Consider the following 21,252-nt stretch of genomic DNA (forward strand, 5'->3'; position numbering starts at 1 on the left):
TATGAAGTTCACACATTAACAGAACACAGCATTTAGACTAAAGATCTTGTTAAGAAAAAAGCCTTTTTAGTATGATTATGAACTAGAACTGTTAACAATATTGTTAATGTCCACACAGCTGACAGCTTTACCTGTTATAATTTACTCAAGTTGTGCATGAAATAGATAATGTTTTTTTCTCCACTTTTACTTTTTACTTTGTCTCTGTCATTTCAATCTCAACTGTATCAACTATAGCCTGCTCTTTTAGCAACAATGGTGTTTGGCAGAAACGATGACTGTTTGAAAGTATTTTTTTCCACTAAAACTTTAATATGTCAACATAACAAAATATGTGATTGCAAAACAAGCAGGGGGAAAAGGCATTAGATTTAAAAAAAATTATAAATTAGTATGTTGTGGAAAAGTTAATTTCAGTAATTCAACTAAAATTGTGAAACTTGTGTATTAAATAAATTCACTGCACACAGACTGAAGTCTTTTTTTTTTTTTTTTTTTTTTTTTAGATGATTTTGGCTCAGATTTAACAAAACCTCCCAATTCACTCATCAACAAATTACAATATGGTTACATGCCAAACTCAAAACACCTGCAAAGGTTTCCTGAGCCTTCAAAATGGTCTCTCAGTTTGGTTCACTAGGCTACTCAACCAAGGGGTAGACTTCTGATCTGTCAGTTGTCCAGAAGACAATCATCGACACCCTTCACAGGGAGGGTAAGCCACAAACATTAATTGCCAAAGAAGCTGGCTGTTCACAGAGTGCTGTATCCAAGCATGTTATTCCTAAATGCATGTTAAATTCACAACACAAAGATGTCTAAAGATCACATCAGTCATATTAAGGTTGAAAGTGTTAAAGGAAAATAATGTCATTATGCAGCATCAGAGGGGGCAGTCTGATCCAGACACTGTATAAATTAAAGGACTTTAAGGAATGCAGAATAAACTCCTAACAGGAGGAGATTCACTCATGGCCTATAAGATAGAGGATCATGAGATTCAGTACTGCTTTCCTGCCATCAACTCATCATGCATCAAGGGAAAACGCTCCCAACATGAATCCAATATCATGTATATGTTTTTTTTTCTTCGTTGCTGTCAGCATGGACTGTGTTTCTGAACCTGCAGGTGATCATCTCCATCTCTCACTTCAAGAAGCTTCAAACTCCCACCAACCTGCTCATTCTCTCTCTGGCTGTGGCCGACATGCTTGTTGGACTTGTGATGCTCATAGAGGCCTCGAGGCTGATTGAGATGTGCTGGTACTTTGGGCACACTTTCTGTGGACTGTTTTTGGCAATAACAGGGCTGCTTGTTACAGTATCTCTTAGTAATTTAGTTTTAATTGCTGTTGATCGTTATGTGGCTGTTTGTCACCCTTTACAGTACCCACAGAAAATAACCACGACTAAAACATTAATAAGCATCTGTTTGAGTTGGGTTTTTTCCTCAACTTCTAGCACTGCCTTTGTAATTAGTAATGGTTATTTTAACATTTCAAGCAAAACAAACATCTGTTATGGAGAGTGTTCTCTTATGGTGAGTTTTGCTTGGAAAGTCATTGATCTGATCTTGTGTTTTATTTTTCCCTGTATCGTTATCATATCTTTATATTTGAGGATTTTCTATGTTGTACATCAGCAAGTGAAAGTTATAAACACCCTGATGAAGGGTGGCAAATGTGTAAATGAAGGTTCAGTGAGAAGGAAATCTGAGAGCAAAGCTGCTCTGACATTAGGAATCATTGTCACAGTTTATTTGCTTTGTTGGATTCCATACTATATCTGTTCCATATTAGCAGTTTCTTCCACAACCATAAATGTTTTGATGTGGGTTGTGTATATTAACTCAGGTCTGAATCCTATGATCTATGCTTTATTTTACCCCTGGTTTAAAAAGACTGTTAAACTCATCTTAACTCTGAAAATATTTCAGCCAGCATCCTCTCTGGTCAATATTTTTACAGAACATCAATTGTAATTAAACTAATAAAGCCATCATTCTGAGAGCAATTTTACAAAAACTGTTATTGTTATAAAGTCATAAAGGTAAATAATCACAATATTTATAATTTGCACTTTAATATTATAGTTTGTTTCGACTATCATTGCTACTTTACATATCTGATGTACAAAATGTTCAGTTGTCTTGATTTAGCCTAGGAAAATTGAATCTCAAATCTTCAAATAATGGAATAGATGACAAAGATGGATATTATGTACTTTATGCTTCACTTTTATCAGTCATGCTGAATCTATGTTGATATAAATCAAAAACATAATGACAGACACAATGGCTATGTTTACATGCAACCAAATAATCTATTTGTAATTGGATTGATGGCTCAGTCAGACTGAAAAGCCTTCATGTAAACAACTTTAGCGATCTGATTGAGCTCAATCTGAATTAAATTTCAATCGAACTGAAGCGGGTGGTTTATTCCTCTTCTAATATGATTGAGAGTGCATGTAAAACCTTGATTGGATTGAAACCAGAAACTGAAAGAATGACAATGATGCCGAAATAACATTATGACGTATGACACACGGAACGAGCTGCTTTTCCTTTTATAAATAAAGTGTTGTATAAATGTGTGTCCTGTCATAAAATTCTGTGAATTGGAGCAGGACATCTGGTTTTGGGTAATCATCCACAGGCAACACATAAGTCTTTTTTTTATTTTATTTTTTTGGTGTGATAAATACGAGCAGCACAATAATTTATTTGTATATTTATCCATAAATGGATAAATATGAATTCTGCTGTGAGAGTGGTTTTTATGTGCAAACACTGAGAAACTTTATATTATCTATATGTCACTTTCACTATTTGTGCAGAAAGCGCATTTTTAAAAAAAACCTGCACATCAGCCCGATCACTTATCTAGCGTTCATGTTAACATTACATACAGATTCATCAAACGGAATGAATTCAGTCCGATTGAACCAAAAATGTGCATGTAAACATATCCAAACAGGACAGTGAATTAAAACTTTGTGTAAGTGTCAAGTATATTATGGTGGTCCATCACAAAGAGAATAATTAAAATGGCTAACAGTACACCTTAGATTAAAATATCTGAAACAAAGTAACTTCAGATTCATCCAAAAGGGATGAAATGGTTGGAGCTACACACAAAGGTAAAGCCTACTTTAGTTTTCTAACTTTTCAAGTAAGTTGAAGTAATATTTATTGTTTCATATAAACTGATTTGAATAAATTAATACTGTAACTCCTGCACATCACCTCATGTAGGCTGAATTTTTATGATTCAATTGAATGCTAAAATTAAATGCAAACAATTTTTTCTAATCAAATGCTTTGACTAATTAAATAGTTATGACAGCTAACACAATTTTCATTTTATTTATTATTTAAGTTTATACGCCTCTTTTGGATTATTTTAGTGGACTGATTGTCCCACTTTACAACGTGGCACTAAAACCTGTGCACTTAGTAACTAGATGTGTACATAGTATGTTACCACAGTGTAAGTGGTTGATGTCTAGAATGTTAAACATTATATTAAGTGGACAATTGCTGAGGAGTTACCATGTAAGTACACTGGTTTTACAATAGTGCACCAACTTCTCCCACTTTACATATCTCTAAACCAGGGGTAGGCAAGTTCGGTCCTAGATCCAACCCTGAAAAAAAAAAAAAAAAAAAATCTCACCTGCCTGTAGTTTAGTAATCCTGAATGGATTGATGAGCTTGTTCAGGTGTGTTTGATTAGGGTTGAAGCTGAACTCTGCGGCTCTCTAGGACCGAACTTGCCTACCCCTGCTCTAAACCTACCACTCTCCACCTCCTGGATCCCATTTTTTGTTTGCTTATGATTGTTTTGCACCTTTAATGAATGATTGATGCACTTCAGGATCATTTTTGCACAGGCGTTAACAGCACCCTCAGGTGCACATTCAGGGTTTTTCCTACATTGAAAATTTGTTTGAGTCGAAACGGAAGTGCTAAAAAACGCTGAAAATGGGCTTCACTTATCTCAATTGAGTTCCAATGGGGTCGCTGTGTCCATTTCTTTTACTGTCTATGGGTGTCCCAGGCGATCTCAACCGTCTGGCTGAGGCCAGCCTAAAAAGACATTCAGGACAGTTGATAGGCCACTGTTGCTTGTGGTCACAAAAGCTTACCGTTTTTAAGCCTTGCCACTTGCCGATTTAAACAATAAAAAGAGTTTAAAGCATTGAAACACAAGACGCGGAAAAGCTCAACTGAGAAGCTATTACTCGCGCGCTATGTTCGGTTAGCGCCAGTGTTTGGAATAACGGCGTTTAAAAGAACGGTACCATTACTGAAAGTTAAATGCAGTGTGTTACTATGCATTGATTTAATAAACTATGCAATCCGAACGCATCCCTGGCTCACACAGCGAGTGTGGAGGTGGGTTAAAAATGAGATAAGCGATTATGACTGGCTAAGGCAAAGTCATGTGTTTCATGGTAGCCAATCAGAGCCAGTGTCTTTACACACATGCCGGCACACGCGCCAGCGCCAGCGGCGCCAAACACACACACACAAACACACACGCAACAGCTACACAGAGATTCGCAGCAGCAGCAGAAATGGCGAGATAGGAGCAATCCGATGAAAAGTTGGCATTTTCATGGTGGAGATATAAGCGCTACTTCAAATTCATTGTGGTCAAAGGCAAGAACGTGCATGTAATGTGTACATGTACATGTGTGACACACAAATCTACAAAGCTAGTGGCCCATGACGTGCAATAAATATCGAAAGTTATGTACAAACACCTGTCTGTTCTACTCATCTACTCAGTTCTTGTGAAAACTGCTAAAAAAAAATTCTTTGACATAAAGCAACTTTTTTTTTTCTTTACAGAGTAACGCAAATAGTTACTTTCCCTGGTAACGAATTCCTTTTATTATAGAGTAATTCAGTTACTAACTCAGTTACTTTTTGGAACAAGTAGTGAGTAACTATAACTAATTATTTTTTTTAAGTAACGTTCCCAACAGTGGTTAGCGCTCGAGAGAGTGGCGTCACTGAACCGAGCTCTCCTTTGTGAAGTTCTCCTCAAACTTCCTCCTGCACCTGAACAAACAAATACAAATCGCAGTTTAAACAAACAGAAAAGGATGTGAAAGAGCCCAATTCAGCACCGCGGTGTTCTGGTGTTCAGAGCTCATGTAGAGAGAGGTGTCTCAAAATGCCTAAACACTGAATTTGCCTTATTTTGCTCTTGTACCGTCAAATACAAATACCGTCAAATTCATACCGTCTTGGAAAGTATGTTCGAAAAAAACTGTTGGTTATGTCTTAAGTGAAAGTAAAAAGTTTAGAAAAAAAATTGACATGTATTATATTTGATGGATTCATCGTCTCTTAAAGTGACCGCGCATAATTTAGCTATATATAGCTGCTGTAATGTTAGAAAATGAAAGAAAATCACACACTGCTCTTGACTGAATTACTTCACGAGTTCACATCTACGTATATTAATACCGTAAGTATATGCGTATTTGGCGTGCTGTCCGGGTGGAGGGCTCCGAGCTCGGGATATGGCCCGAACCCAGAGTACTCCCCCCGGTTGTGGTAAGAGTAGATGGATCTATAAGTGAGGAGAAATGGGGTGGAGGAGGGATGCTGAAAACCGTCAATGAACAGAGATAGGTTCTGCTGTTATTTATACCTTGCCATGAGTTGATTACTGATTGGTCTCCACTTGTGTTAATCAGGTTAATGAACTGCGACTGTTCCTCCCGAACTTTGTTATAAAACAGCATTTAGTAGTTTTACCAAGAATTTATGCACATTCAAACCAGCAATTATTCAGACACAAGATATATTTTTTTACTAGTAGGGGCAGGACACTATAATACATTTATGCAGGTGAGTATAGCAAAATAAAGTGAACTGCGACATATTATACCCCAAAATTCTTCATACAGTGGACCACTAGTGAAATTGATTAATAATAATAATAATATTGATAATTATAATAATAATAAAATTGGGACCAAAAATTATTCAGCACCTTATAAAAAAAAAAAATTATATACAGTTATGAGGTGTTTTGTGTGTGTGTGTGTGTGTGTGTGTGTGTGTGTGTGTGTGTGTGTGTGTGTGTGTGTGTGTGTGTGTGTGTGTGTGTGTGGACAAATCTTTCGCGACGTCCTAAAAGCCAGGATTCCCACACAACATATATATATAGAGAGAGAGAGAGAGAGAGATTTATTTTTATTCAGGGTATCATGAAATTATTGTCTTTCAGGAATTTAAAGGTATTGTACATTATTGTGCATGGTTATTTTAGTAAATATAATTTAATTAGACAAAAAATAAAATAAAATAAATGTTACTTCTTTTTATAAAAAAAATGGAAAACTCATGAATGAAAGATTCTAAAGCCCCAGTATTGAAAAAGGAACTACAAAACATATATACAAATCTGTTTTCACTAAGGAACAATTTGTTTTACCCCAGTTCCCTTTTAGTCGGTCATGATCTACGTTATGTAAAAAAGAGACTGATGAATGGGATCTTGCCCGAGAGCCCAATCACCTTCGAGTGGTTACAAAACAAGCCAATGGTACACAGAGTACCTTGGTCTGCGGAACTTGCATCGCGAGCTCCACCCCGCAGAGTGGGTATAAAAGGAGCAGTGCAAGCAACTCGCATTCAAGCTTTCACTTTGGAGCCGAGCACATTGCTTGCTGCTTTCACCGGAGTGTTTACACGCGAGTCAGCTGGTGTTGGTGTGAAGGTGTGATTCAGCAGTTCATCTGGGTTTCCTGCAGTCAGCTCCTGCATTCCCGCTTCAGCACCAGTTAAAGAGCTTTTTCTCTCACTAAAAGAGTAAACAAGTTGAAATTGCATCTTTTTAAAGAAGACATTTCGCCTGTGTGTTTCTGGGTGTGGTCGATAAATCTCTCCTCGTGACGGCCACGATCGCTGTCACGTGTCTGGGCTTTCAGCATGCTGAGACTGCGTTTGTGTATGACTCATGTTCTCATTGCGGGGACATGACCATCTCGCCGTTAAGATCGAGACTCGATTATCTTAAAAGGTATATAGTTTCTCGTAAGAGGGCTACTTCGGGTGGTGGCCAGGGTGATCTGAGGATTACCGTGTGGGCTTCCACCGACGAGCCAGCCTCCTCAGGGACACCCCTCCATATTTACTTTACTCCATATGAGACCGCTTTAGCACTGGCTTCACGACCGAGTCCTGAGATGGGTATGGCAACATGGCACGCTCCAAGTGACCGTCACTCCGGCCACCCTCCGAACCTTCACCCTGTTGTTGGACGTCTCGTTTCTACAGTTTGGTGTTCCCCTAGAACCTGTGTCCAGACATGTTGTGGTGTCAACAGATGCGTCTGCCAGGGGCTGGGGTGCCATGTGCAACAGGCATGCTGCGTCAGGCTCCTGGACAGGCCCCCGAATTCAGTGGCATGTCAATTGCCTCGAGTTTCTAGCAGTATGGCTTGCTCTGCACCGCTTCAGTGCCCTGCTGAAGGACAAGCACGTTGTGGTCCATACAGACAACACTGCAACTGTCAGGGCGATCTATGCTCCTGTCGCATGTCACAACTCACTCGCCATCTCCTTTTGTGCAGTCAGAAGCATCTGAGGTCACTTTGTGACATTCACATCCCGGGCAGGCTCAATCATGCAGCCGATGAGCTGTAGTCTTGTCCCGTGGAATGGAGACCCCCCCCCAGTCGGTTCAGCTGATTTGGGAACGCTTCAGAGATGCTCAGGTAGACCTGCTTGCCACTCCAGAAAATCCCCACTGCCAATTGTTTTACTCCCTGACCGAGAGCACCCTTGGCATGGATGCTCTGGGGCACTGCTGGCCGCTGGACCTGCTCAAGTATGCATTCCCCCATTGATCTTTCTTACACAGACATTGTGCAAGATCAGGGAGGACGAGGAGGAGGTCCTCATGGTTTGCGCCTCTTTGGTCAGCCGGACCTGGTTCAGGATTTTACTCCTTGCGACAGCCCCTCCCTGGCCAATTCTTCTGAGGAAAGTCGTTCTTTCTCTTCAAGCTCGTTTTATTTTTCAGGTGCGTCCGCACCGCATCGAGTTAAAAAAATCTCAACTTTTCAGAATGCCGCAAGCGCACCACAGGTCATTTAGCTTCCTCACCTCTTCCTTAACAACGGTGAAAGCTCAGCCAAGATGAAGGAACAGCTGATAGCTGAATGTGGATTTTTAAATTAATTTAGTAGCAGAGCTACTGCAATCAGTTTTTTAGTGCTGCAAATCCATTTATCCATTGCTGAAATTTTCACGTCTTCATGGAGAGAGTAGGTCATGGTTGCTTAGCAACGTTAGACTCCTCAGGAGCGCAAGTGCCCGAAGGCTTTGGGAAAAAAAATCAGAAAGCGGCTTGCCTAGCATTTTCCACGCGTTTTTAGACTCGATATGTGAACGGCCCCTTACAGTACGAAAACTCCCACTTAATACAAAGAGTGACGATGGCAGAGACAGTAAAATGCTCCAAAGTGTGGTTATACTTCACTAGTTGATGCAGACAATGCTGGTTGTCATAAGTACTACAACATTTTTTGCATGTAAGGGCGGAAACACAAGCAATCTGTCAAAGCATCTTTCAAAAGTGCATTATGTGCAGACAGAGAAATGCAAAGTTTTCGACTGCCTAACACAACACAAAGTAACACAACACAAAGTACCGATAAGAATACTGTTAAAGTACCGGACCGTTAAACAGTATCAGTAAGAGTAGTAATACCGTTAAAACCTTAACGATACCCATCCCTAGCTGGCGCCTCACTAACAGAAATTTGTATAACTGCGGGCTGAGCGACACCTAACATATTTGCAAGATTTTATAATCACCGTGTAGAGCTCGTGTCCTCCCGGTTACTCACCCATTTGGGCCAGTAAGGACGTGCTTGGTGTCAATAAGCTTGCTGCACCATTCCACTCCATGGACTGGGTGTGTGCGCTATTCCCTTCAGGTGAGTTCCTCAGTTCAGAACCCTGGGTTCTTCCAGCACTGCTGATGTCCAGCAATTGTGTGCATGCCCTTTCGGTCAGCCCTGTATGGGACTAGGTGCCTCCATGTGTTGTGATACCCCTTTTTGGGCAGTCCCATGTGTGTAAATCTCTTCGTAGCATGTGTGTTTCCCTCTGTCATTGAATCTTCTATCCTGCGGGCCTGGGTACCTCAGAGCTCATGTGTATCACCACCTTTTGGTTGATACCTGCCTTTGTAAGTCGTTCTACGAGCAGGCAGCCTGCTAGCATACGTCCAGCTGGAATATGCTACCCAGTGTATTCTGTGTAAGCTATAGGCCCTCACTCGTGCTGGCCTTACGACAGGGTGTTATCACTCACACGGGTCACTGGAAGACAGCCACGTTGCATTTTGTAAGGGACCACATGCGTCAGTCTCTTTCTGACATAACGTAGAATGTGAACAACTGAAAGGGAACGTCTCATTTACGTATGTATGGGCTGCCATCCAGGGGAAAACCTGTGAGCTGAGCAGCTAGCAGCTCCTAAATGTTTTACCCTGTCATGTGTTTGTCATGGTGGATGGCACACAATGCTTTGTGTAAAATTAAGCAGTTGGACACTGCAATGTCCAGGAAGTGCTGTTAAATTGTTATGTACCACTTCCGTGTTTTACGGTGCACAAACTTTGTTCTGAGCATCTTGTTGGAGTTTAAAAAAATAGAAGCATGTGTTACAAACTCACTATATATTCCTAAAATATTTGTAATTATAAAGCAAATTATTAGAGCAAAAAAAAAAAAAAAGAAAATTGGATGAATATAATTATTAATAATAAGACACTATTAACATGACTATATGCATGGAACCGTTCAGAAAAATTTGGGCACAAATGGGTTAATATTTAAGATTACAGTATAATGCACACATACACATTGCCTCTTGTACATCCCTGGATATCTTAATATTTAAGAATACAGTGTCTACACTGTAGCCTACAGGTTGAAACCCACTGGCATACGTCTTAAATAAGGTGTCTAAAGACCACATAAGTCACATCAAGGTTGAAAGTGTTGGATCAAAATAATATAACTCAAACACATATACATCATGTAAAATCACAGGTATTCAGTTTTATGTCTTTAAGTTTTGCCTCTTAATATTGGCTATTTGACTGCCAAGGTTGAAACTACTGGAAGAAAATTATGTCATTGTTCAGCATCATTGTGGGTGGTAGATGGGTTGGTCAGTCTGATCCAGACACTGTATAAATGAAAGGACATTAAGAAGAGCAGAACAAACTCCTAACAGAAGACTCACACATGGCCTACGAGACAGAAGATCATGAGATTCAATACTGCTTTCCTGCCATGAACTCTTCATGTATCAGGGGAAAACGCTCAAGGCTTGAATACAATGTTTTATATGTGTTTTTTTCAATTCTTTCAGCATGGACTGTGTTTCTGAATTTGCTGGTCATCATCTCCATCTCTCACTTCAAGAAGCTTCACACTCCAACCAACCTGATCATTCTCTCTCTGGGTGTGGCCGACATGCTTATTGGAATTGTGATGCCCAGTGAGGCCATATATCTAATTGAGACATGTTGGTACTTTGGAGACACTTTTTGTGGAGTCTATTTAATATTTATTTCAATGCTTCTCTCGGCATCTCTTAGTAATTTAGTTTTAATTGCTGTTGATCGTTATGTGGCTGTTTGTCACCCTTTACAGTACCCACAGAAAATAACCATGACTAAAACATTAATAAGCATCTCTTTAAGCTGGGTTTGCTCCTCAACTTACAGCACTGTCTTTGTAATTAATAACAGTTTGCACAAAACAAACATGTGTTTTGGAAAGTGCTCAGTTATGATTGTTTTTGCTTGGAGTGTCACTGATCTGATCTTGTGTTTTATGTTTCCTTGTATCCTGATCATATCTTTATATTTGAGGATTTTCTATGTTGTACATCAGCAAGTGAAAGTTATAAACACCCTGATGAAGGGTGGTAAATGTGTTAATGAAGGTTCAGTGAGAAGGAAATCTGAGAGCAAAGCTGCTCTGACATTAGGAATCATTGTCACAGTTTATCTGCTTTGTTGGATTCCGTACTATATCTGTTCCATATCAGCAGTTTCTTCCACAACCATAAATGTTTTGATGTGGGTCGTGTATATTAACTCAAGTCTGAATCCTATGGTCTATGCTTTATTTTACCCCTGGTTTAAAAAGACAGTTAAACTCATCTTAACTCTGAAAATATTTCAGGCAGAATCCTCTCTGGTAAATATTTTTACAGAACATCAATTGTAATTAAACTGATAAAGACATCATTCTTAGAAAAATTTCACAAAAACTGCAATTGTTATAAAGTCATAAAAGTAAACAATCGTAATAATTATAATTTACACTATATGCATTTTAATATTATGTAGTTTGTTTCCTTGAGTATCATTGCTTAATAATAATACTCTGTTCAAATGCAAGATTTTTTTTTTTTTTTTTAAATCATCAAACCATTTTTAATTTTCAGGAGATTTTTTTTTTTTTTTAAACTTTGTATATAGATAATTCTCAACTATTTTATAATGGAATGATTCAATTTAAACATTTTCTTTCTGCAAAATGTGTGTAAAATGGCCATAAACGGGGTTTCTTATTATATACAATGTATCTATAAACTAAATCTAATTAGCATATTAATATATAGCATATATGGTATTTTGGGGCAACATGCAATGAAAAAAGAAGTGTAATAATGGGAGTAATAATTGACAAGATTTTCATAATGATATATCATATTTCATAGAATATTGAAATATAATATATTTCCCTGTTAATTTGTTGCAGCTCCCAAAATGCCTAATAAACATGTTTTTATTCCAGGTGTCCTCATATGAGAAACCAATGTCCTGTTTCACATTCTGATTTGAAATGCTATAATATTTTCCTGAAATGTTGATTTATAACACACAATTAAAAAATCTGAGATTTAAATGATAATTACATGTTATTATTATTATGTTAATTAAAACTTTTAATGTTATTATATTTCCATAATAGTGTCATTAAATTAATTTCAGACATTTTTGAAGACCAAGGAGAGGGAGTGGTCATGGTGAAACATCCAATCATTTGGTATCTCTGAAAGCCCTGAATATGCTCTGTACATAACAAACAGATTTAAAACTGTGGTACTGTATATACAGTCTCAGAGAAGTTCATAAAAATAGAATGTGCTCATATTAGGCCGCAGGTTCTTAAGAGGTTAATTCTTAAATCACTGACTCTGCAGTAGAAACAGCAGCTGTAGCATCAGTCTGTTGTGTGTGTTTTGCATCTTTAATGAATGATTGATGCACATGAGAATCATCTCTGCATGTAGCACAGGTGTTAACAGCACCCTCAGATGTACATTTCATAAATAGCAAACCATGACATCCATGGCAGGGCTTCAGGGTTCACTATAATCAATTTCTTGATAAAACAACAAAACAAAAGGACTTTGCATCTGTGTGTGTGTGTGTGTGTGTGTGTGAGAGAGAGAGAGAGAGATAGAGAGAGAGAGAGAGAGAGAAAGACATTTACACCCATGAGACCCCGTGAGATACCTAAAGTGTTTTTAGTTTTGCAAAGCCATTTATTTACATTTAATTGTTGAATTACTGAATTTATGTTAATCTATTCTTTCATTAATCAATATTATCCTTTAATATTCAAGTCACTTCAGATTAAACAGATGTTATGAGATACTGTTTCTCATTTTCTGGCAGTTTTCTCTAAAATGAAAAGCACTTTACAATAAGGTTCATTTATATGCATTCATTAACATTTTTGCCTTAGGTATCATGAATTATTGTAAAATAGTTGTACAGAATTTATTAATTTCATGAGATTAATATATATCATATAATAATGTTTATTTAGTATTATTGTATATTAATACTCATGCAAAATGTTAAAAATCATCGGTATATACAGTAATTATGAATTAATATAAATCTAAATTAATAAATCATGTAAAAGATAACACATTTTTACGAATTGAAGACAATGGTGAAGGTGAAAATTTATTATACCTCTGGAGTAGAAGTGCTCCAATAAGTTTTGCCTGGAGAGACACTGATCTGATTTTGTCCTTTGTGTCTCATTGTAATCGTCACTTGCTGATGTACAACAAAGAAAATCCTCAAATATAAAGGTATCTGATTACAAAGAGACACAAAGGACAAAATCAGATCAGTGACTCTCCAGGCAAAACTTATTGGAGCCCTGGACATTCTCTCTCCCCACTGTCAATCCCTGCCAGACCTGAGGCTCGAACCTACAACCATTGGGTTTCAAGTCTGACCCTCTAACCACTGGGCCACAACTGCCCCCAATAACTCAAATCCTGAGGTAGTCCTCAGCGCATCTTCTTGGGATGAATTATGTCTTATTACTCTCATTGCAAAGCAAACAGTAAAATAAATAAAAACTTGAACAGTCTCGCTGCTTTGTTTTCTATATGGGCGTTACAAGCCGCGAGCTTCATGTGAAACATTATAATCTCAATAGCGCATTCAGCGTGGAGGAGTGGTCGTATTAGATATAATGAAGGGAAACGTGAAAAACGGACATCGCGTTGTTTTGGTAGCATTTGTTTAGTTTAAAAAAGACGTTTAGGTTTCTATAAATATATCTCTCAGGTCTCTTCGTTGAGTATTCACTGAGTAACGGTTCATTTTAATGACGCGTTTGTAAATTAAGATCACCGCAGACCAAGGCTGCAGACAGCACACCTTGTTTGTTATCTTTATTTTATAAATGCACAAAGTTTTGTTGTTATTATTGTCTGTATTCAAATAAAAGTAGACCCTTTACAGATTTGATTGATGTATTGCTTTTATCAGCATGAGCAGCACTTTTTTATTCTCCCTTTAATCATTATTGCTCACATTATCCATTAGGTAGACATCATTAACTTTTCATGTGTTTTAAAACAGTGATATACCCAGTCATTAGCTGCGTTTACATGGACATTACTAATCCGATCGTAATAGGACTAGAAGCACAATCAGAATAAAAAATGACACATGTAAACACGTCAATCGGATTGAATTGGCCAGATCCAATTTAAAATTAAACTCCTCTTTCACTCAGCGTATGTGAAGTGGAACAGGACCACGTCCCACCAGTCCTTGTTTAAGACTCTCATCAACAGACGGCTAGTTTTGGGTGTGGGAAGGGACACTTTCACACCTTTTTTTTCAGTAACATTAAGCAGCACAACAGTTCATGTGCTGGTCGTTACCTAATTAGGACCCGAAGTAGATAAATATCACGTGTGCTTTTTAAAACAGTATGCGACAGCAGCAGGAAACTCTGTATATTCATGCAGTGTGCGCATGTCAAAAGAGTAAATCCGATCAGAAGCTTGTGATATGTAAACACGCACATCAACCCGGTCACTTTATTCAGCGTTCATGTAAACACTATGTTCGGATTAGTCAATCAGAATGAATTCAATCCGATGGAAGCAAAAGGCGTCCATGTAAATGCACTTATTGATTGGCCAGAGATGTAGAATTACTTAGGAACACCAATTTAAACTAATCTACCTTCATGACACTGAAAAAATTGATCGACCTCTAATTCACCTTAACTGAGTAGTTAATAGTTAAACCTGCTTTTTGAGATGGGACTCAGGGCTTAACAATGCTTAACAAAGTATTTAATTTTGTTTTTTATGCTTTACTGGCTGATAAATCAGTGTTTTGGGACATTCTTACATCTACTCTATTAGTGTGGATATACATCATGTAAAATCAAAGGTATACAGTTTTATGTTTTTAAGTTTTGCCTCTTAAGATGAGCTATTTGACTGCCAAGGTTGAAACTATTGAAAGAAAATTATGGCATTGTTCAGCTTCAGAGTGGGCAGGAGATGGGTTGGTCACACTGATCCAGACACTGTACAAATTACATTAAGAAGAGCAGAACAAACTCCTAACAGGAGGAGATTTACTCATGGTCTATGAGACAGAGGATCATGAGATTCAATACTGCTTTCCTGCCATCAACTCATCATGTATCAAGGAAAATGCTCCAGTCATGAATACAATATCATGAATGTGTTGATATTAATGTTGTCAATATGGACAGTTTTTCTGAACTTGTTGGTGATCATCTCCATCTCTCGCTTCAAGAAGCTTCACACTCCAACTAATCTTATTATTTTCTCTCTGGCTGTTTCCGATATGCTTATTGGACTTATTGTGATACCCATAGAGGTCATAATTCTGATTGAGACATTTTGGTCCTTTGGACACACTTTTTGTAGTCTTCAGCGGACTGTTGCTTTATGTGTCTCTCAGTAATTTAGTTTTAATTGCTGTTGATCGTTATGTGGCTGTGTATCAACCTTTACTGTACCAAAGAAAATGACCAAAACTTTAATGGGCATCTGTACTGTATTTTTCGGACTATAAGTCGCACCTGAGTACAAGCCTACACTGAGAAGCATAGAGTGCCCTCTCGCTCATCTTCATTTCTCTTAGTTTATTTCTCTTGGTTCAAGTCAAAATAATTTTGTTAAATAAGTCGCACCTGACTAGGAGTCGCAGGACCAGCCAAACTATGAAAAAAAGTGCGACTTATAGTCCGGAAAATACGGCATATGTTGGTTTACTTGCTTCAGTAGCAATTTTGCCTTTGCAATAAATTACCGATATTTTGACACCGCACAGGCCAGTGTGTGCTACGGAGGATGCTATTTAAACATTCCATATCCATTAAGGATCATCGATATATTCATATTTTTTCCTAATCCCTTGCACCATGATCATAGCTTTATATTTGAAGATATTTTACATTGTACATCAGCAAATGAAAATTATAAACTCTCTGATGAAGAGTGGTAAATGTGTAAAGGAGGGTTAAGCGAAGAGGAAATCTGCTCTGACATTAGGAATCATTGTCACAGTTTATCTGCTTTGCTATCAGTGTTAATTTTGTCAGCAAATTCGGATTTAGTCTTAGTCTTAGTCTTTTGAATAACACACCATTTAGTTTTAGTCACATTTTAGTCATCTGAAATGTTTTAGTCTTAGTCTAGTTTTAGTCGACTAAATATCATAAGAGTTTTAGTCTTAGTCTAGTCTTAAGTCTTTTAGTCTTAGTCTAGTTTTTTTTTAGTAGAACAAAGTCAACTTAGTTGACTTGACTAAATGTTTCCATCAGTCTGTTATGGAATGGTATTTATAAAATAAACATAAGGCCTGCTCTCAATGAAAAATATACATGCTCTCTGAAAAAGATATGCATTCGTCCTGAATTATATGCAATGCATATGACATTCTTTCAAGATGAAGTACAGTATTATTGAAATAGACAACCACCTATATTATATTTGTATTGTATGTTCATTATATTTCTTTATTTGTGATATTTACACAAAGTTTACATTTTTTTAAGTTTGTTTTTGTTCATTTAAAATAGCACTGCATAGTCTTCACTGTAAAATAAAATACACAATCAAACCAAAATGTATTCAGACACCTTCATCATTTCTTACAATATCACAGTTTATTTGCTGTAGTTTAGAAATTGGTAATAAAATATGACAATAACTCAGGGTTAAACTGTGTCAGAACAACAAATTCATCTTGATAATGTCTGATGCAATGCTTAATTTGGTTCAGTCTGTGGTGTGAAAAGGTTGCATTAGCAATTAAAGAAAGAAACACTTAAGCAAAACATGCTCAGGTCCCTAATTTATTTTTTTTTTGGTATTTTTTAGTCACTAGTAAAACAATATAATCTATTCTATCTGATTTTTGGATTGACTTTGGATAAATTCTTGTTAAAACTACAAAGTAATTTAATCAAGAGCAGTGAGTGATTTACTTTCATTTTCATACATTAAAGACACTGACAGCAGAGCTAGTAAATTAGGCGCGGTCACTTTAAGAGACAAATGCATCCATTATAAAGATACACATCCGATTTCTTTCCAACTCTTTACTTTCACTGAAGACATAACTACAGACCTTTTCGAACACACTTTCCAAGACGGGTATTTCGACATATTTAGTATGTATTTGTTGTCGGTACAAAAGCAAGAAGACTTTGAGACGCGTCTCTGCTTGCTCCCTGAACACCAGAACACCGCGCTGCTGAATTGAGCTCTTTCACTTTTCGCTCTTTTTCTTATGTTTATTTAAAATGCGATTTGTATTTTTTCTTTCACGTGCAGGAGGACGCAAACGTCCTGAAGGAGAGCTCGGTTCAGTCTTGCGCGAGTAACCAGCTGCTCAGTTCAACTGTCCCGCATCACGGGGCTGAAGCCAACTTGATGTGTTGAATGCTCGGAGCACGTTATAAAACGTATTCTTAAAATACACATTTCTGTTTTAATAAATGCTCATATTAAAACATAGCATTACACATAAGTAGGTACAAAATAATCAGTGATACATTTACGACCCCATAAAAATTTGGGTCGCAATGACATTTCAAAAGGTCGCAGTGTAGTTCCCTGTGTAAACAACTTAACTGTTATGAAAACGTCCTCGAAACTGTGCGAATTTCTGCAAACTCATCTTTGTTCTCTTTTCTGTGTAACTGCTGCTGCGTTTGTTTAGCTGTTGCGCTTGCATTTGCCGCGGCTTTTTAAAATGGCTCGGCTGCTTCTGCATAGATCAACCTACCCTCAAAGATTCGCTCTGATTGGATCTCTTCTCCATTCGTCCCTCCCATATATTTTCGTCTCATTTTTATTCGTTGACTAAAGTGTCAGTTATATTTCGTCACGTTTTTCGTCATCATATCTGACTTTTTATTTAGTTTTTATTTAGTTTTCGTCCGTGAAAAAGGTTAGTTGACGAATATTTTTCGTCATAGTCTTCGTCAACGAAATTAACACTGTTTGCTATATTCCATTCTGTATATTGTATATAAGAGCTGTCACTACTGGTAAAGAAATATTTTCTTCAACAATGACGTTTCTTGCATTTCTTGTATGCTAATGCAGGAGTCGATCCTCTTATCTATGCTTTATTTTACAGCTGATTTAAAAAATCAGTTAAATGCATCTTAACTCTTAAAATTTTAACTGTTAAAATTTTTGAGACATAATCCTCTCTTATGGACATTTTTACTGATTATTCATGACTTTTGTAGAGAGGTGGGGATTTATTTTAGATTTTTTTTTTGCAAATGCCAAAGCACGCACTAATGTACAGTTCTCAGTCTCAGGTAAAAAGATGTAAAAACACTGGATCTCAGAGATATAATTTCCAAAGGCAGATTAACAGAAAAAAAGTTATAATTTGTTATATTGTAAAGATGAGTACACTGAAATTAACAAACTACATTTACGCTTTTATGGCATAAATAATCAGTATTTTCCACGACTAAGATTTTTGTCAAGGCCTTATTATTTTTAACATGTTGATAGTCAGTTTGTAGGCCTATATATGTTTCATGTTCTTTCAGTGTGTTTGGTGTTAGTATATATGGTCCAGACGCACACACTGTTTATTAATATCATAACTTGACAACACTGTCTGTTGCCTGTTTATGATAAACATATGATTATGTCAGCGTATACTTTGATATTGTCTGAAGCACTGTTGCATCAGTGCAGTAAGTGAGTGAGTGTGTGTGTGTGTGTGTGTGTGTGTGTGTGTGTGTGTGTGTTACAGCATTTCACACCTTTAATGAACAGGTCCATGGAGGATCATCTCCACAGCAATAATACATGCAGAAATAAAATCATAACAATTATAATTGGTCCTCAGAGTTGACACATCATTGATGTTTTCTGACATCACTAAAAGTAAACAAACTGAACAACGGGCCTTGAGAGAGGCCTACCCACACTGCCATTTGGAAAACCCATTATATTTTACATTACATTATAATAATTTCTCCTTTAATATTATTATTATTATTATCATGAAATAAGAAACAAGTGACCAGGATCCAATCAGATTTTAACTTGCAGCATAACCATATTCCGATCTTTCCCCTTATAATTGCTGTTCCACACTTAGAGCTAATCTTTAATTCAGGAGTGTCTCTTGTTAGGATCTATTAAATCTTATGAACATGTCAACAGAAACTGAGTCACTCAGTTTCGTAATCTGTCTTGTCTGGACTATTACTACTACTTAAATGCTCTAGCATGGAGATAAACATGGCGGATTGTGTGCAGCTCACTCAGGCAGGGGTCTTTGCTAATACGGTGATGTCAGTCAGCAGCACATATGTGCCACACTGGCACATACAGGCAACACAAGCTGTTTTGTTGTACAGTGAAGATAAAGCATTGTCACTTCATGAAACAGCACATCCTCACATCCCCACCCACACCAAAAAATAAATAAAACATGTATGCTGCATTCATACAAGCATAAACGACTACTATCATACAACAACAAAAGCTCTTAGACAGTCATCAAGTCTGTGACCTCAGTTTTAGGCCCTCTCAAGTGTGTCATACTGTGTGTGAACTGTGCACCATTAAAAATTACATATTTTGTAGGATGTCTCAAATTAAGTAGTCCAATTTAGCATTCATTATTATCAAAAGAAATGCTGACCGGCATGGGGCAGCGAATAACGCAGGCCTACAGCAGAACCAAACAAAATGCTGGGTAAGCAATCACTTAAAAAAATTAAAAAGTGCCATAGCTTTTTACATACTAATGACTTTCCCAGTTGTTTGTGATTACTGGGTTTTTAAAAAAATCTATTTTACACAGAGTAGACAATCTATTTAGAAGATACTTTCCTGCAGGGCCTCATAACATGCAAAACAAATTAACATGGCCATCCTGCCATGCCCACAAAAGCTACTGAAAACACCCCCCTGGAAAACCTTCAGGACTATCCAGCCATGGTACCTCTCGAGGGCTTGGTCATAGGCTTTACTGATATTGATGTGAATAAAATAAGGATTGTCCTCATCTCTTTCCCCATCTCTCAGACTTTGCAGTAAAATCTGAATGAACCCCAGTCATTTGAGACGTCCAGTAAACTGTTCAAACGTAGGTGAAAATCATTCATTGTACATAATATATTTCTTTTAGAAGCTACAAAATTGATGAGTACAATATCGCAATATCTTGTTTGCACTAATGTTTTAGGAAAAAAAAAAAAAGTGATTCATTTTTTTTATTATTTTAAAGATAAGAACATTGAAGAGACATTCCTATAAAAGGGAAATTGCAGGCATTGTGTTTTTGACAAAAGACCACATAAGTGCCAGTGTGGCTCCGACTTAAGGCCACTCGGAGCCATAGATGCTTTTCTCAATTAGCAGAATCTGCTGAGAGTCTCATACTTCACAGTCATAGACAGCTTTAATTTTCTTGTGAGAAATGGGAGAAATTCAGAAATCTTTTCAATAAATTTTCAAAGGAATCTGAAAGAAATTATATTTTTTACAAAAAAAAACATTAATAATACAATACTTCGTTCTCAGACTTACTGTGATGTTTCCATTTATGTCAGCCTTAATCGGTGCAAAAAAACCTTGGAATCAAGGCAATCTGAAAAATAATTTCATGAAACACTTGAAGTGCTATACTTAACCATTAAAGTTGTAGTCATCTGGGAAACATTTGCTGTAAATTGTTCAAACGGTTTTACTTAAATTATACTAAACTACCAATACTAGGTCTATAAAACTACAACTATAAAAACTTAAAATAAAATACTTTGAAATACATAAAATATTAAATAACAGGAATTAACTACGGCAACATTTTTGCACCCACATTTTAAATATGTGAGACGTTTTGCCGAGGTTAATTTCTGATCCTGGAACATGGTCATTTTTTCGCCACCGTGTGGTTGAAGGAGGTATTGAGGACCATGCGGGAACAACAGTATCAGTTCGGTCCTCTCAATATTTAATTACCTCTTTGTTGTTTACTACACAGGTTTGATAAATTAATACATTCAGAAGTCGAGTAAACATGTCAAATTGAAAGGCACAGGCATGGAGAGAAATGTGTGCTGTTCTTAACGCTTTCACTGATGTTCCCAGCCCTTTCTTTAATTAAAAATCTACTTATTTAATCCATCTTTAATCTACAGGCCTTAAAATAGTTAAAATACACATAATTTTTCTAACTTCTGATAATGAAATCACACGACTTTCGGGACTCACCGAAAAGTCGCGATCTTGTTGTCAGGCAGCGGCGTGAACTGCTGATTCCGCAAAAGTGTCATTGCGAGACATCTGAACTAAATGTAAGTTTTTGAAAATAGTATGGCTTCAATTCCTCCGTGC

General features: G+C 37.1%; 1 protein-coding gene and 1 pseudogene across 1 annotated transcript; both read left to right on the plus strand.

The window, feature by feature from the left end:
- The first annotated feature begins 944 nt into the window (after positions 1-944).
- LOC128020943 (trace amine-associated receptor 13c-like) lies at positions 945-1,981 on the plus strand (annotated as a pseudogene).
- Positions 1,982-10,289: 8,308 nt separating this feature from the next.
- LOC128020630 (trace amine-associated receptor 13c-like) lies at positions 10,290-11,897 on the plus strand. Its single transcript, XM_052607244.1, has 3 exons — positions 10,290-10,352; positions 10,464-11,252; positions 11,856-11,897. Exons 1-3 carry the CDS (start codon positions 10,290-10,292, stop codon positions 11,895-11,897), a joined length of 894 nt encoding a protein of 297 aa, XP_052463204.1.
- The last annotated feature ends 9,355 nt before the right edge of the window (positions 11,898-21,252 follow it).

This window comes from Carassius gibelio, chromosome A10 (genome assembly GCF_023724105.1).
Source record: "Carassius gibelio isolate Cgi1373 ecotype wild population from Czech Republic chromosome A10, carGib1.2-hapl.c, whole genome shotgun sequence".
Lineage (NCBI taxonomy): Eukaryota > Metazoa > Chordata > Actinopteri > Cypriniformes > Cyprinidae > Carassius > Carassius gibelio.

What these genes read in the sequence shown, in the direction of transcription:
- LOC128020630 (XM_052607244.1), top strand. Translation starts at nt 10,290, where the DNA reads ATGGCCTACGAGACAGAAGATCATGAGATTCAATACTGCTTTCCTGCC. An exon ending in CTGCCATGAACTCTTCATGT is followed by an intron (nt 10,353 to 10,463) that starts ATCAGGGGAAAA and finishes TCCATCTCTCAC; the next exon opens with TTCAAGAAGCTTCACACTCC. An exon ending in TTCAGGCAGAATCCTCTCTG is followed by an intron (nt 11,253 to 11,855) that starts GTAAATATTTTT and finishes TTTTTATTCCAG; the next exon opens with GTGTCCTCATATGAGAAACC.